The sequence below is a fragment of the Parus major genome, chromosome 4 (genome assembly GCF_001522545.3).
Source record: "Parus major isolate Abel chromosome 4, Parus_major1.1, whole genome shotgun sequence".
In the NCBI taxonomy this organism is placed as follows: domain Eukaryota; kingdom Metazoa; phylum Chordata; class Aves; order Passeriformes; family Paridae; genus Parus; species Parus major.
Window position 1 is genome coordinate 1167289 of NC_031771.1, and position 15033 is coordinate 1182321.

General features: G+C 49.3%; 1 protein-coding gene and 2 long non-coding RNA genes across 4 annotated transcripts in view; 1 reads left to right on the forward strand and 2 right to left on the reverse strand.

Moving 5' to 3' along the window:
* The window catches only part of ANTXR2 (ANTXR cell adhesion molecule 2), a 72186-nt gene that overhangs the window by 34797 nt on the left and 22356 nt on the right, over positions 1-15033 (forward strand). The window contains exons 10-15 of the mRNA XM_015623964.2: positions 3773-3851; positions 6024-6119; positions 10427-10468; positions 11017-11112; positions 12793-12960; positions 13827-13907. Of these exons, the coding sequence (XP_015479450.1) occupies positions 3773-3851; positions 6024-6119; positions 10427-10468; positions 11017-11112; positions 12793-12960; positions 13827-13907 (562 nt within the window). The remainder of the gene's footprint in view (positions 1-3772; positions 3852-6023; positions 6120-10426; positions 10469-11016; positions 11113-12792; positions 12961-13826; positions 13908-15033) is intronic.
* Positions 6084-13820, reverse strand: LOC107202914. 2 transcript variants are annotated; one of them, XR_001520906.2, is made up of 7 exons: positions 13466-13820; positions 11015-11195; positions 9653-9820; positions 7206-7357; positions 6874-6902; positions 6675-6783; positions 6084-6167 (listed from the first exon to the last, which is right to left on the reverse strand). It is a non-coding gene; the product is annotated as an uncharacterized LOC107202914 (long non-coding RNA). The 2 variants fall into 2 exon arrangements; XR_004496862.1 differs by having other exon boundaries at positions 11015-11523.
* LOC117244225 overlaps positions 14131-15033 on the reverse strand; it is a 64568-nt gene continuing 63665 nt past the window's right edge. The window contains exon 3 of the long non-coding RNA XR_004496868.1: positions 14131-14208. This is a non-coding gene — a long non-coding RNA (uncharacterized LOC117244225). The remainder of the gene's footprint in view (positions 14209-15033) is intronic.

Consider the following 15033-nt stretch of genomic DNA (forward strand, 5'->3'; position numbering starts at 1 on the left):
AGGAAAATACTCAGTGCTCCTTTTTATGCCTGTGTGGCTCATGGGAGGAAAACACCTCTGAGCACTTCTAACTGCAGGCCATGTCCTGTCCCCAGCACAGTTCCCACTACGGGAATGGTCCCAGTGCTCCCTGGGCACAGCTGGCCTGTGACACAGTGGGACTGCAGCACACGTGACAGGCAGGGCTGGAACCCTGCCCAGGAGAACTGGTCCTGTCCTCGTGCAGCTGGGGGCTGTAGAAGAGCAGCACACCCAGAAGTCCGGGCTGGAAATCCCTTCCTCTGTGTGTTGCCTCCTCCTGTGGCATGGATGAGTCCCTGGATGCAGGGTCATCTTTGTGGTTCAGGAGTGTTTGTTAACAGAGCCCCGGGAACGAGTCCTCTCTGCTTGGGTCAGGGAGAATGGAGGGGTTAAATGTTAATTGTACTCCAGCAAGCAGTGGCCAAAGTTATCCCAGTGAGGTTGGTCAAATGGAGCCTCTATTATAAAGCTATCCATTATTTCATGAAGGCAGTGTTGGAAGGGAAAATGCCCTTTAAATGCAGACCTATTTTTTGCCTTCCTCTTATGTACAGCATTTTTGCTATTTTAGTGCATGCATTTGATTCTGAAGTACCTTTGTCACTGTAATTTTGGTAACTTTTTGAGCGGTTGCCAGTTTAATTTTCAGTGCGTGAAAATTTGAGGTAAATTATTTATTACTTCCAGCAAATGTCTTTCACAATTGTATTTAATTTTTTCATCTTTTTTAATGGGTCATAAAATGGCAGTCTTTTAGTAGCTTCCCATAAAGTAAGGAGCAAATGAATACTTTGCAAATAGGTTACCGTGGATGGAAACGTCAGCTGTATTTCACAGGGAATGGGAGGCTTTAGACCAGAGTTGCAGGGACATATGGCACAGGGCCACATCCCTCTGCTGTCACAATAAACCAGCAGTGGGCATGAGGCAAGGAATTGCAACTCTTTGGTCTCCTTAAGCTACATTTTTGGGTAAATCGTCTATTAGGATGGGCAGTGGGCCAGGACCAAGGCAGCTTCAAGCTGCAGGAGTCTTGTGGTTACCTCTGGTCAGAAATGAGGACATTTTAAAAAAGCTCCTTTCAGACTTAAGTTTTCCAGGATTGGTTCCCATCCAAAAAGTGATACTGCACAGACAAAGGATAGGAAAATCCCTTCCACGTGGAGGAAGGGCCGTGAACTGTAAATGAAAGGCAGGTTTTCCTAGTAAAATGGGTTTGAAGTACAGACCGCCGGGAAGGTGCACGTTAGGGCTGAGGTAGAGGCAGAGCAAATAGGGTTTGTGCTGCACAGCACTGTATTTTCACTTGTGCTCCTCAGCCAGCTCTGATTCCACCTCCCACAGGTGCAGTGTCTGAAGGGTGCAGAGGATGGGAATGAGCATCCTGGCTCAAAGCCCCAGAAAGCCACTGTTGCTCTCGTGGGCACTGCTGGGGTTTTGAGAAGGTGTGAGCAGAGCTCTGCTGCCTTTCCCTGCAGCCTGGTCTCTGCAGCCCTGTGTGTCCAGCAGACACACAGCCCAGCTCTGCGTGTTCCTGCTGCCCGGCCGCAGGATGGTGTGCGGGATGGCCCCGGGGGACAGCAGCAACAACACTGCCCGACTCCAGATGGGCTCCACAAAGGAAGGAGATACCCCACCCACTCTGTAGCAGCTTTCCAGAGCTCAGCCCTCAGCTGGGACCTGTGCTGGTACGAAACTAGTACAGCCTCACCCTTCACTGGTGAGCCAGGCCTGTTCTCTTCACCTGGTGGTTCTGAGCTCTGCTGGGTGGCCCTTGCCCAGCACTGACAATCACCAGTGATAGATAGATGCATAGGCCTGAGAAATGGGATGACTGCTGCTTGTCATTTTCATCTCAGAATATTTTCAATTTGGGCAGAGTGCTGAGCTGAAAGCCTCACACACATGGCAGGTTGCTGGTAAACACTAGGATGTGTCTGTGTATGTGTCTGTCTCTGAGCTGTGCAGAAGCAGACACCTCTCTCTGGGACTCCCAGTTTAAGGGGCAGTGTTTGTATGAATCACAGGTATCTGCAGCCCAGCAAACAGGTGGCTGCTCAAGAAATGAAAGAACGTATTTGGTATCCCCTACAGCCATGACAGTCTCAGGGAAGGAGTGCTTTTGTGTGTTGACAGGTTCACCCTTTTGAAGATGAGGTGATTATCTGTGTGAGTTCACTCTGTGGCTACCAGAAGTGAGCGGCTATGATCAGCTCCAGTGACATCTCGGGTGGCTCACCCCTGCAGCAGAGTATCAGGGTGGGAGTGGGTCTGGCAGGGCTGCCCTCGTGCAGTGTGTCTGTGCTGGAGCCGATGGATCAGTGAGGCAGTCACTCCCTGGGATCTGCCAGTGCTGCGGGCACCGGCTGGCACAGGGCACCGGCTCCCAGCTAACTCAACCAGCGAGGTGTGCAAGGAGCTCCCGTCCACTGGGAAACCTTTGCTATTTCACAGAATGTTTCCCACAACACAGTGAGCTCAAGGACATGTCCAGGTCCAGGATGCCAGGGAATGATCTGTTTATTTAGTGTGGCTTAGGTGTTTTATCCCAGGTGTGTTTTGTGTCCCTGTTCTGCTCCCTTTGCTAGCAAACTCCCTCTACCAAAAAGGCCTCATTGCTCACTAGTGAGCAATTCCAGGCAGGACTCAGGGGGCTGCCAGGGCAGCTGCAGGAGTGTGTGAGCAGCGAGCCTCAGGGTCCTCCTCTCCCCCAGGGGAGGCAAGAAGCCCTCCTGCCCTGCAGTTCCAGGAGCGTTTGGCCAAACCTGAACAGAATCCTTGTGCTGGAAGTTCCCCCAACAATCCTCAGTAGAATGCCAAAACAAATAATTGGAATTAAAAATAATAAAAAAGCATCACATCTTAAAGTCATCATTGACTGAAGTTTCACTGTGGTATGATTTATTGTTCTGCAAGGGAATCAAATAGTTTTGGGGTTTTTTATTAGTTCTGATTCACTTATTTCAGTGAATTCCAATTAGAAGGAAATTAGAGTTATTCTTTCTGTTGGATCAATTATTCAGAACAGATCATTTATAAATGAGTTTAGTGGAAGCAACTCACTTCATTTTTCCTAAAACTGAAGAAGAAATTAGCCAAATTAGCTAAAATAGCTTTGAACTCCATATTGACTGCAGTGTTTGTGCCAGAATAAAAACTCATGACATGTAAGAACGGTGTAAATGATTAATCATTTTAGTTCATGGATATCTACATTTTTATTTAATTACATCTATGCATAACATAAACTGTCTGAATCCTGGGAATCCAAGCCAGAGAAGCTGAAGAGTCTTCTTCTGTTTAACATCCACCATGTGTTGTTTTCTTGTAGGGTTAATTTGTAAAATGTAAACCACATACCATTTGTATGCAGTGTTCTGGGCTATTTATAGCAAGTCCTGACCATTTATAATTATCCGACATCTTTAACCATAATGTCTGTGTGTGACTAAGGAGATGGTTATGGAATAGACAAAACAATGCTACTTTTACAGCTGAACTTAAATTTATTTTATGTATAACTTCTGGGAGTATTTTCTGCTATGTGGAATGGGGAGGGAGTATTCTCTACTTGGACAGCCCTTTGTCAAGGAGACCAAACTTATTCCCAAATAGGAATAAGTACAGGCTTCCATTTCCCTTCTGAGGACACTCCCTGTGGAGCAGAGGCTGTAGGTACAAGTGCCTGTGGAGCAGGTATCAGCCTTTCTTGCCTGTTCATGACTGCTCATGTTTCTTTGTCTCTTGGCAGAACCCTGGAAGTTTTGGTGAGTTTGAATGAAGGCCAGTCTTTCATGTCCAGCTCATTAACCATCACTGCTTCGGAGTGTGTAAGTAAATGACTTCCCTAACTCCTTGGAAAATCCCCACACCCCGTTTCTCTTTGGGCTTGGCCACTGCAAGACCTCAGAGCAGAGACCCTCAGCTTCCAGCTCCCTGTGCAGAGCTGTGTCTTTCCAAGTACTGGGGGGCTCCCCTGCCCTCTGTAGATGCCATATCCTGAGAGCCAGGTGTGACCGTCACCTGGGGTCCCATTCCTGCATGGCTCTCCTCTGAGTAGACTGGAGGAGCAGATGGGCACAAGCTTGGCCCTTGAGCCTGCAGAGGTACTAATGCTCTGTGACTGGGGCCTGAGTGAGGAGTGTAGGCTCCAGCTCTTGTTCATGTGTGGAGACTGCCTGTCCAAGCAGAGACCAGAGTATCCCACTGACACCTGGGACTGAGGCAGTGTCAACATCCTGCTAGGTCTGATCACAGTTTATAGAAGAGATAAAAACTGCTTCTGGGAGAAACTACACACTTGAGCAGCCAGTGACTGTTATAACTTAATGCATGTACTTTCTACTTTTGCATTTTTGCTGTCTTTTAATTCCTTTTGTATTACACAGGACAGCTGGAATTTGCGGAGGGAGACACGAGCCCACAGTGTTGAGCACATGATGTACACGTGGGCCTTGAAATGTGTCTTACCTCAAGTGTGACTTGAGAGCAGCTTTTCCATTGGGTGTGGAGCATGCAGATAATCTCTTTTGCCCATCACCACGCATTGCTCCCAACAGTACTTCTTTGCTCATAGATCAGTAACAAAAAAGAGAAAAGAAATGGCATTTTTAGTCTATTCATTTAAACCCTCATCATTTGTGCAGCTGTAGAAATCAGAGATCCAGTGCAGGCCTGCAGGTTTGAGGAGAGGAAGCCTGACTGAGCTGGGAGCTGGAAGAACACACAGAGCCCAGATCACAGCTCTCTGTTGCAGGGCCTCTGTCAGTAGGCAGCATGCAAGCAGGGTGGCTGAGGGCTGTGCAGCACAGGAGCTGCTGCAGCCCAGCTGCGGCCTGCCTGTACCTCAGCCCTCACAGAGACAGCAGCACATGGTGCTCCTGAAAGAGCTGCCAGCAGTACACAGAGAGGGAACAGAAAGGCCCTGATCCAAAGCAGCTCAGAGTGAGGTGCTGGGCACAGCCTTCCCACTGTGCTGCACAGCAGCTCTGCTGCTCTGTGCTCCAGCCTGCCCTGGCAGGAAGCAGAGAGGTGCAGATGTGCACAGCAGCAGGAAGAGCTTCTCGACAGCCTTTTTTGTCTCTTTCTGATTTCTGCTCTTGGCCTGTGCTGCAGCAAAGGCAGCTCCACACAAGAACTGCTGTTTCCATAGTAGCAGATGGGCAACTCAAGAAATGGGTCACTGCTAGAACTGCTCACTAATTCTGGGAGCTGAGCAGCTGACGGCTGACTGGGAATGAGTTACAAGTTACAGCCTCCCAACAAACACACTGCAGTGAAAACAAACAAAAATACACTGCACCCACCATACCTGTGTGCCTCACTGCACCTGGGATATGGCTCTGTTCCACCCCCATGTGCAGTGAGGCACCTCTGGGTCAGGACTGATCAGACACAGTATTCCAGTCTCAATGATTCCCTGGGTCTCTCCTTTCCTTTTTTCCCAGCTGAAGTCTGAGTAACTTTTGTTTTCCTAGGGATGCTGTCGTCTTTCCGTCAGTGTTGGTCTAAAAGTCGAAAGTGTAAGCATAAAGAGACGCCCAGGAAATGGGTTGGAGGTCTGAGAGGTGTGGGAGGTGGGCTGCTCAGTTGTGCAGTACAAGTGTTGCTGGAAGCAGGAACACTTCCTCCTTCAGTTTCAGGTTTGCACAGCACGGCTGCAGGAGCGTGGGCCATCAGCATCAAAGCCTCACAGGTGTACTCTTTGTAGAGACACCTTAAAACCTCCCTGCATGCACCCCAGCCCACGTGTGAGACCTGTGTCCTCATGGAGAAGGGCACCTCTTATCCACAGCCTTAGGATGAGACTTTTCCTGTCTGTGTCTGACGGCTCATTCCGTAGCAGGCAGTGGCCCCTCTCTTTTCCTCGAGCTGGGCCTCGTTCTGATCTCAGCTTTGCGAGTTTTACATCAGAAGGAAGCCCCATACCTGAGCAGAACCAAGGCTGGCTTTTGGGGCAGGTGGGCGAAGCAGCACTGACGCTGTCCCTGCTGTCTCCGCAGTCCAGTGGTGCGGCGGCGCTCGTTGCTGTCCTCGTGCTGTTGCTGCTGGTGGCTCTCGGCCTGCTCTGGTGGTTCTGGCCCCTCTGCTGCAAAGTGGTGAGTACAGACCGTGGGGAACGCTGAGCCACGGGTGGGACACACATCCTGCAGGAAAGGCAGCTCTGGGGGAGTTGTGACAGGCAGGGAAGGGCTGGGGAGTGCAGCTCCAGCACCGGGGCCCCGCTGGGCACAGCCCTGCTTGTCTGAGCTGCACACACAGGAACCAACACCAGCACTCTGCTGTTACTGGGAATGGGGTGGCCTTAATGGTGTGCAGATGTTACCCTGAAATCATGGACCACTTTTAAACTGCTCTCAGTAAAATTGGTATTTGTAGTCCATTATGGGCTCTCAGGTTGGAAATCCCTATTTTTTTTCATAATCCCTGCACACATCCATCTCTTTATCTGAGTGCACTCTCTATCCTCACCCCAGCAGCAGCAACAGTGTGGGTCACTTGACTCCTGTCATTCCTTTCTGGGGGAGCAGGGAAGTTTATTATTCATCCAAGCTCAAGGACAGCATGGAGGACTTGGGAAATGGAGATGGCTTCCCTGGCCTGGATTGTCTGTGGCTTGTGGAATGTGGGGAAGAGAGGAATGGCCTTCTCACCTGGCTTCTCTGGCTGCAGCCCATGTGACCTGGGGGAGTCCATCAGGCCCCAGGCTGTCCAAGGGCAGGACATGTCAGCCTCCATCTGCACCTTCACCCTCTGGGATTCCTGAGATGAGAACAAAAAGCCCTGCTTATTCTCATTCTCCACAGCACAGGCCCAACAGAAATCCAGGGAGCTTCCTGTTAATCCCCTTACCTCCACTTTATTTTATATGGTGAGCCTCCCTGTGGAAAAGAAACATTGGAAATCAGTAAGAAGCAAGTTGCTGGTTTACTTATTTTGAAAAACCTAACCTTGATTCATAAACCAGCTTCATAAATTAAAATTCCTACATGAAGCAGTCCAGTGAATAGCTCTATATTATCAATTCCCTTACAAAACCATAGTTCTTCAAAAGTTTGTGCCCTTTGTGTTTCCTCCCACCTCCTGTGGATACTATTTGTTACTTCAAAAGAAAAGGTAATCTTAGGCCCCTTTGCTACAACACTGCTGAGTTCCAAGCCCCCACGCTGTTGCACTGAACCTACTGCGGAATATTGATCCTTCCCTCTGGTTTTGCCAGCTGCTCCTCGTGCTGTGCCTCAGTTTCTGCCCTTCTCTCTGGCACATCAGGCTTGGACATCCATCACCTGGAAGGGCCACTTGTGGCTTAGTAGTCCTGGGTTTCAGGGCAGCGTCCCTGAGGAGAGAGGCAGCATTAGGGCCAAGCAGTACCTGTTCTTCCCTTCCTCTGGCTCTGCTTCCCTGGCAGAGCACAGCACCTGCTTTCCTGGAACAAAGAGCAGGAGCCCAGGAGTCAGATTCCAATGGAAAAGGGAGGTACAGGGTGCTGTGGCTCGTTCTCACAGCGTTCCATGGTTTGAGTACCATGGACACTCAGAGGCTGGGGCAGGGGGACTCCCTTTTCCTTCCTTGCCCCCGCTTTCAAGGGTTTCACTGTGACAGTTGTGTCACTTGTCCCTCGCTGTGGAACATGTGATTACAGCAGGCTGGCTGTAGGCCCTGTGCTGACATCTCCTAATGCCCACATCATGGAGCGGCAGAGAAGTGTTAATGAGTGGATCAGAGGCACTGCTGCCTCGAGCACCGACTTCTTTTTTGTAGTGATATTTTTAAAGAGATCAGCTCTTCCCCAAACTCAAACCTTCATTCTTTGCAACTCACAAAATGAGATGGAGCTTTGCCCAGAGAGGCTGATGATAAAACCAAACAAAGTGACGAAGCAGCCCATCTCTCCACAAGGATAGTAAGAGAGCAGCATTATTCAGAGGCTGCGTCATTGAAACAATCTGAATCCAGCTCAGGAAAAGTTAATTTACAACACTCTGGTCTTCCTCTGTGTAGTTCTGTGTGCAGCTCCATGCAGAGCTGCACGTGTGCCTTGGATTTCTCTTTTTCATAAACAGCTTTATACTGATTTCACTTGGAATATCACACGACTGAAAAGAATCCTTGTGTGTGCACGTGTGATTCGAGTGTGTGAGTGTGAGAGCCTGTGGAAGCATAAGGATGCAGGCATTGACATTCCAGTGCTGTCAGCAGGGTGAGGAGCTGCTACTCAAAGCAGATTATTTTCTCACACCACTGTCACTTTTAAAACAAGTTTCATTTTCTGAAGCCATTAGAAATAACAGCTAATTAATGGATTGCTTGGCTTTAAAGTGAATTTCCCCTCAAACTTTAGGGAGCTGAGGAGCTGGCACAGGATTAGATCCTCCATTTGAGATGAGCAAAAGGTGCCATTGACTATTGCCTTAGGAAGCCACAGTTAGCTCAAACAAGTCAGGCTTCCCTTGATTGTCCAGGGTGGGAATTGTGATTCACTCATCCCCAGTGGGCACAGGGCTCACAGGAATTCCATCCCTCAGCATGGAGAAGTTTGCTGGGCAAAGCTGTCTGTGCTTGGACAGATGTGAGGTTTCAGAGTGGCACAGCTACAGAAGGCAAAGGGCAGTGCCATTTTGTGTGGGTACATACAAATCTACCTAGAAGGACCTTCTCCTGTGCAGTTTGCAGGCCTGACAGAGAAACAGACTGTTTTGGGATGATGGTTAGGGACAGGTGAAATGGAAATAAGGACAGAAATTAAGTCAGGCTGCCCTTCATTGAGTGAAAGTGCTGCTTTACTCTCTCCAGTCTCCTAATTGCTTTCAGCTAGAACAAAGTATGTCCAGGCTTTGGCAAAGCCTACTCAGCATCCAAGTATCTCTCCTGATCTGTCCCATAATCCCATAATGTGTTGTTGTTTTGTATAAAATTAGGGTAATAATTCCAAGGTGGCTCTCAGGAATAATTTGCTAATTAAATAATTACTTTCTGTTAAGTATGCTGGAAACTCCTGATGACTGTGAAGAAAAAGCACCCAGAACTATTTAAAGAAAAGTAATGCCTGGCATGGGTTTGGAACATCCCAACAGCAGAGGGATGTCTAGTTGAAATCCACAGGTCACTTTCCAATCCACTCAAAGCACTCTGACCCTGACCAATGTGCCATTCCACATCTGAAACCTGAAGGGCTGTGGAAAACTGGGACCAGGGGTGCTGTAAGTTATTTCTCCTATTGGGCAGAATTCCTTTATGCCCTGCTGAAAGCCCACAGCCTGTTTAGGCACTCAGCAGTAACTGTCTGGGTGGCACCGAGAAGAAATGTAAATCAAGATGGAAAACTCTACTGATCAAGACAAATATGTTTCTTTCATGTACTATGCTGACTGTTTCTGCAGTGATAATGTTCATGGGTGGTGTTGAATGAAAGTACCACAATTAAATAGCACAGAGTCAGTAAAATAAGGCATATTTCAATTAAGTTAATTGAAACCTGTATTAGATTGAGGTGCTTGTCAGCATGGACAGTTTTGTATATGTTTATGTAATATCAAGGCATAGCAAGAACAGACTCCTTGATATTCATGGTGTATTTTTTAGTCATTTCCTGGCAATACCCAAACCCAAAACATGGCCCAGAAGAACTTACTGTGAGCTTGCAAACCGTTTTTTTTCTCGTGGAGCAACGGCTGTGCATTCAGTTTTCAGCTGAATCACTGAAGAGAGTCCCTCGCCTGCCTCTCCCCTGCTGGGACGGTCAGCGCTGGGCATTCTCTGAGCTTTACAGCGTGGATGTGACAAAGGGAACGGGAAGAGACTGCAGGGAGAGATTTAAATAGAGGTGTAAGAAATGCTCCCAGGAGTGAGCCTCACCCAGAGCAGAGTCAGAAGCGTGGGAGTGTGACTGCAGTGCAGGCACTGCACAGTCATGGAGCTGGGAGGTGGCAAGTGTGAGGGCTGCGGAAGCACCCGGGACATCCAGAGGTGAAGCCTGAGCTGCCAGAAGGCATTTCACACTTGTCACCGGGCCAGAGAGTCCCCAGCAGCAGCGGCAGCTTGGCCCACGGCTGCGCAGGACCTCACGCAGGCCTCGGCCGCCTTTCCCCCGGGACCACGCACGGACTCCGGGGGTCTCGGCACCGGCTGCTCCTCACAGCGGCTGAGGCTCATCCGGCCAGGAAGCGCCGTGGCAGACACGTCTGCCCAGAGCGTCTGCAGGCCAGGGATGGCAGCTTCTGGCAGACGGATGGTGGCAATTTCCAGAAGGCCTCGCAGATGGGTGCTCAGGGGAGCGGGCAGCAGAGGCTGCCAGCGCACTGGCGGTCGTGGGGGCTCGGGTGGAAACAGCTCACTTACTATGGTCCGTTGCCTTTGGCTGCTGCCACTGCAGCACCTTATTCTTTCCTGTGTTTGGCTCTTCCAGGTCATCAAGGATCCCCCTCCACCTCCGCCAGCCCCGAAAGAGGTACGGTCTGATGGTGCTAGTGTTACCACACTGCTCACATGGAACCACTCCCGTGCTTCCCTGTGCGCTGCCTGCCCGGCCCCTTGTCCAGACGCTGCTGGAGAAAGGACTGCCCCCAGGGGAGCCCTCAGTGGAGAACAGGGTTGCCAAAGGCCAGATCTCTGCTCTGTCTCAGCTCCGTGTGGCCTGAACTAAGCCCAGACCCACAGAAACACTTAGGGCCTTTATTCCAAGATAGAATTTCACATTCTGCACTGAAGGCAGAAAGCTTGAATAGCCCTTGTCCTACATCCAAAGAGTCATGGAGGACTTAGGCAGCTTTTTCCCCCAGCTGTGTCATTCCAGACACTGAGGAATTCCCCTTACAAGGGAATTCTCTCCCTCTTATGGGCAGTAAGGCACTGGAGGCTGTGCTGTCCTCAGTGTTTGCACTCCTTTCACAACCAACTGGGTATGCCCTGCAACCCCAGTGAAATACACGGAAAAGACATTCACTGTGTATGTAGAAGTATCTTTTAAAAGTAAATATCATTTGAATGTACTTACAGGAAGAAGAACAGGAGCCCTTGCCTTCCAAGAAGTGGCCCACGGTGGATGCTTCCTACTACGGTGGACGAGGAGTTGGGGGAATTAAGAGGATGGAGGTTGGTAGGATTTGGAGATGGCAGTTCCCTCAAGCACAAGCTCTCTGAGGCTCCAAGTGTGGAAACAAAGACTTGAAAGTGCACTGAAAATACAAGGCCATAATGTGTACTTGTCTTTCCACTGGCATAAGCCTTGGAAAATTCGTTACCATATCGAACAATTCTGACCTTGCCTCTGAAAGAACAGCTTTCAGTAGTTCCATTTGACTGGGACTTTAAATAGCTGCCTCAAGACATGCTCTTTCCATCAAGCTAATGAGAAAGAGAGAGTGAGAGCCTTTTCTGCGTGTTTTGGAAGGAATTACAGTGAAACATAAGTCCCCCAAGTGTGGGCCAGCCAAATGCGCTGACAATGGTGACGCTGAGGAGAGGCTTGATCCCAGAGGGACTCGCAGCGACAACAGAGCCTGTCTTTGAAGAGACATGATAGCATCATGTTAATTAAAACAGAATGAAGAATGTGCATCCTTATGGGCACATCCTTATGGCAGGTTTTGTAGTCAAGTCAGCCTATATGGAATGTGCAAAGCAGTTCCTAACTGCAGTCCAGGAAGCTGTCTCTGTCTGAAACACCCACCCAGGCCATACTGAGGTGTCTTGATGAAACTTTAAAGGTATTGGCCTAATCAGCTTTGCTTGAGTACTTCTTAAATGCAGCAGCAGAGCATGCAGGTTTGAAGCTGTGTGGCTTATATCCATTTTCTTCAGCAGTTCAGAATTGCTAATTTAGAAGAGCTTGAGATTTCATGAAAAGCAAACATTTTGTGCAGTGTGCTTCAGAGGCAGACTAGGAAATGCTTTCCAACATCAAGAATTACAAGCCTGGATTTGAGGGAAACTATGAGTGCCTCCAGGAGGGGCTCCCATATAGGATCCTGCACAATGGAGCAGAAACCTCATGAAGACAAGTGACACCAGGACCACAGAGAAAGACATGTTCAGCCCATGGCAAAAATGCAAACGAGGGTAGAAACTGATGATTGGGTTAGAAAACCTTTTCATCTGTGGTAGCAATTTTGGCAGGACTAAGGGCTAAAGATGTAAACCAACTGAAATTCCTGCCACCATAATCATGGGCCCTTGAAAAAAGCCCCTCTTCTGTGGGGCTGTGGCTCTGTCTGTCCCTGGCACCCCAGAGCAGTGACAGGCCTGGCTGGGCACCCATGGTCAGTGCTTCCAGGTTTGACTGGGGAGCTTCACCTCTGCCCTGCCCTGTCTGGGACTGGAGTTAGGAAGATGGGCTCAGGCTGTTGGGAGAGCAGAACTCACAGCTCTCCCTGGCTCAGAAGAGCTGTTCTTACACTGGGGTTCTTAAAAACTCTCTGGGCTAGAAGACCTGGGTTCAGAAATCTTGACTTTCATGAGTGCCAGATAAGGGTCTGGTATTTTAGGAAAAATAGCAAGTGGAAATTATATTTTTATATTGCTACTTAGAAAAGATTTCACAGATTCCCTGTTTCCTGTACAGCTCATGTGAGGCAAGACAGGATTATCTTTCACTACAGAGACTTAGTTACAGAGATCTACCTAATACTGCTGTTATCATAATAAAGAGGCAGTGTTCTCCTCAGTACCTCCTCTTTTTTTTTATCCAGCACCTCTTCCAGATTTATCCTCTGTTATTTGCAGCAGTTTCCCTGCCCTGAGGTGCACTCACACCTGAACTCTGCCTTTCCTCAGGTGCGCTGGGGCGATAAAGGCTCCACAGAAGAAGGGGCCCGGTTGGAAAAAGCAAAGAATGCTGTGGTGAAACTCCCAGAAGAACCAGAAGAACCTTTTCACCCTAAACCACCTAAACGAAAGCCTACCTCACCAGCCATGCAGCAGAAGTGGTACACACCCATCAAGGTATCTGATCACTCTCTGGTATGATTTGTTACTGAGGGCTGCATTCTTTGTGCCTTATGCAGGCTGTGCTGTGCGTTACTTTCCAAGTGTTCCCATTCAAGTGTAATGTGCTATTCTCGAAGGGAACACCTACTCAGCAGGAATGGCAGGAGCAGTTTGTAGCCCTAAATGCAATACTTGATCATTACTGCCACGTTCTGTTTGCTTCCCCTTAAAAAGGGACATATTGTACACTGAGAGCATTAAAATCTATGGGGGCTTTGTTGGCTTAGAAGAGCTAATTAAACCCAAAACTGCACAGTTTGTAGCTGCTACACTAAGTTTTAAACACACATTGTCATGACAAGCCAAGAAAAGCAAAAAAATTATATAAAACAATGAAATGCAAAAGGTCTGACAAAAAGCAAATTGTTCTATCTGGATTGTAAGAATGGTGCTCTGAGTGACCTGCCAACAGGGCACAAGCACTGCTTATAAGTGGAGGGTAGGTCTGTAAATACCTTACCTTTAGGTGTTAGAGCAGAAAACACACAGGTGTAGCTGGGACTCTTCTCTCTTCCCAAGTGCCAGTGAGTCCTTTCTGACCCCCAGAAAGCCCTGAGGCCGTGATGTCCAGACATGCAGGCAAGGTGTGGGACCATCTGTGCAGAGCAGGATGCTCCTCACCAGCTCCAGGTGAGTGCCTTCCCCGGCACTCCAGGTGGGCAGGAGCAGCAGCACAGCGGTCACAGGGGATGCAGGGCAGGCTTAGCTCTACTTGCCTGGCTCCAGGGAAGGTGCTCCACTGTGATACTGCAGGTCCCAGGATGCCCCACTGCAGGTGGGGTGTGCTGCCGTCGCTGACCGAGCCCGCTGTGTTCCTGCAGGGCCGGCTGGACGCGCTGTGGGCGCTGCTGCGGCGCCAGTACGACAGAGTCTCGCTGATGCGGCCTCAGCAAGGAGACCAGGTGGGTGTGCGGCACACGGGGGGCAGAGGCACGGCAGGAAGGGTGGCACACCAGGCAATCCGAGGGCAAAACGTGCGTGGTGCCGGCCGGGAGAGGCGGTGCCCACACGGGGCTCCCGGAGGCTGAGGAGGGGCGCTGGATGTGTGCTCAGGTGGAGAACAGGAACGCAGCCTCGTGCAGGGTAAACTCTGTCACAGGCAAACAAATCGCCCTCAGACCCAAGTGTTTGTAAGAGCAGAGGCTGGCAATCATGTCTGTGCAAGTTGTTTCCTGGAGCTTTGCACTTCCACACCAATGGCACCTGTCACAGAACAAAAAGATGAGGAAATGTGTTTCTCAGACAATCCTGGAACATCTGCAGCCACTGAAAAAGGGGCCTCTGCCCCAAATGCTGCTCTGATGAGGTCACAGAGCTGCTGTTTGCACCTCTGATATTAAAACCAGATCAAGTATTTCTGATTGCTGCTCCTCAGGAAAATATCACTTTGAATGTCAGCAGTTACCTCCTAGGCCCACTCAGCTTCCTGTGTGTGGCGCTTGGGAAGAGCCACAGGAGCTTCCCTTGAATAGGATGGCAGCAGGTCACAGTCTCACGTACTACATACAGAGTGCTGCTGTGCAGGAACACTGCCTCTGCACCATACAACATGAAGGCCACATAAAAGGATGGGAGGGCTGAAGGGGAGGGAGTTACACGTGGTGTAGTGGGAGGTAGTGGGAATTTTGATTATTTCCCTGGGATGTAGTTTGGTGCTGTTCAACAGCATGAAGAGGTCAGACTAAGGTAAGACAAGTGTTGGAAGCAGCAGAATGGCCAAGTGCTGTGCTGCAAGTGGAGAGCACAGCTGGATACAGCTGTTAGCACTGTTACCTTGGCAGGTTACTCGCTGTTTGCATTAATGATGCATGTGACATGGAGCAGCAATAACAACAGCAAATCTACACACCAAATACATGGCAAAATACAATCGAACAGGTAAATTCAATGTAAACAGGAACACAGAAGCGGTGCCTTAAAAGCCTAAAAAAGCATCAGTCAGGCCCTGTTTTGGTTATTTCTGTCCCCAAAGGCAGGAGTAAGAACTGCCCTCGGGGTAGTTTTGCTGAGCCACTGTGCAGATAGCTG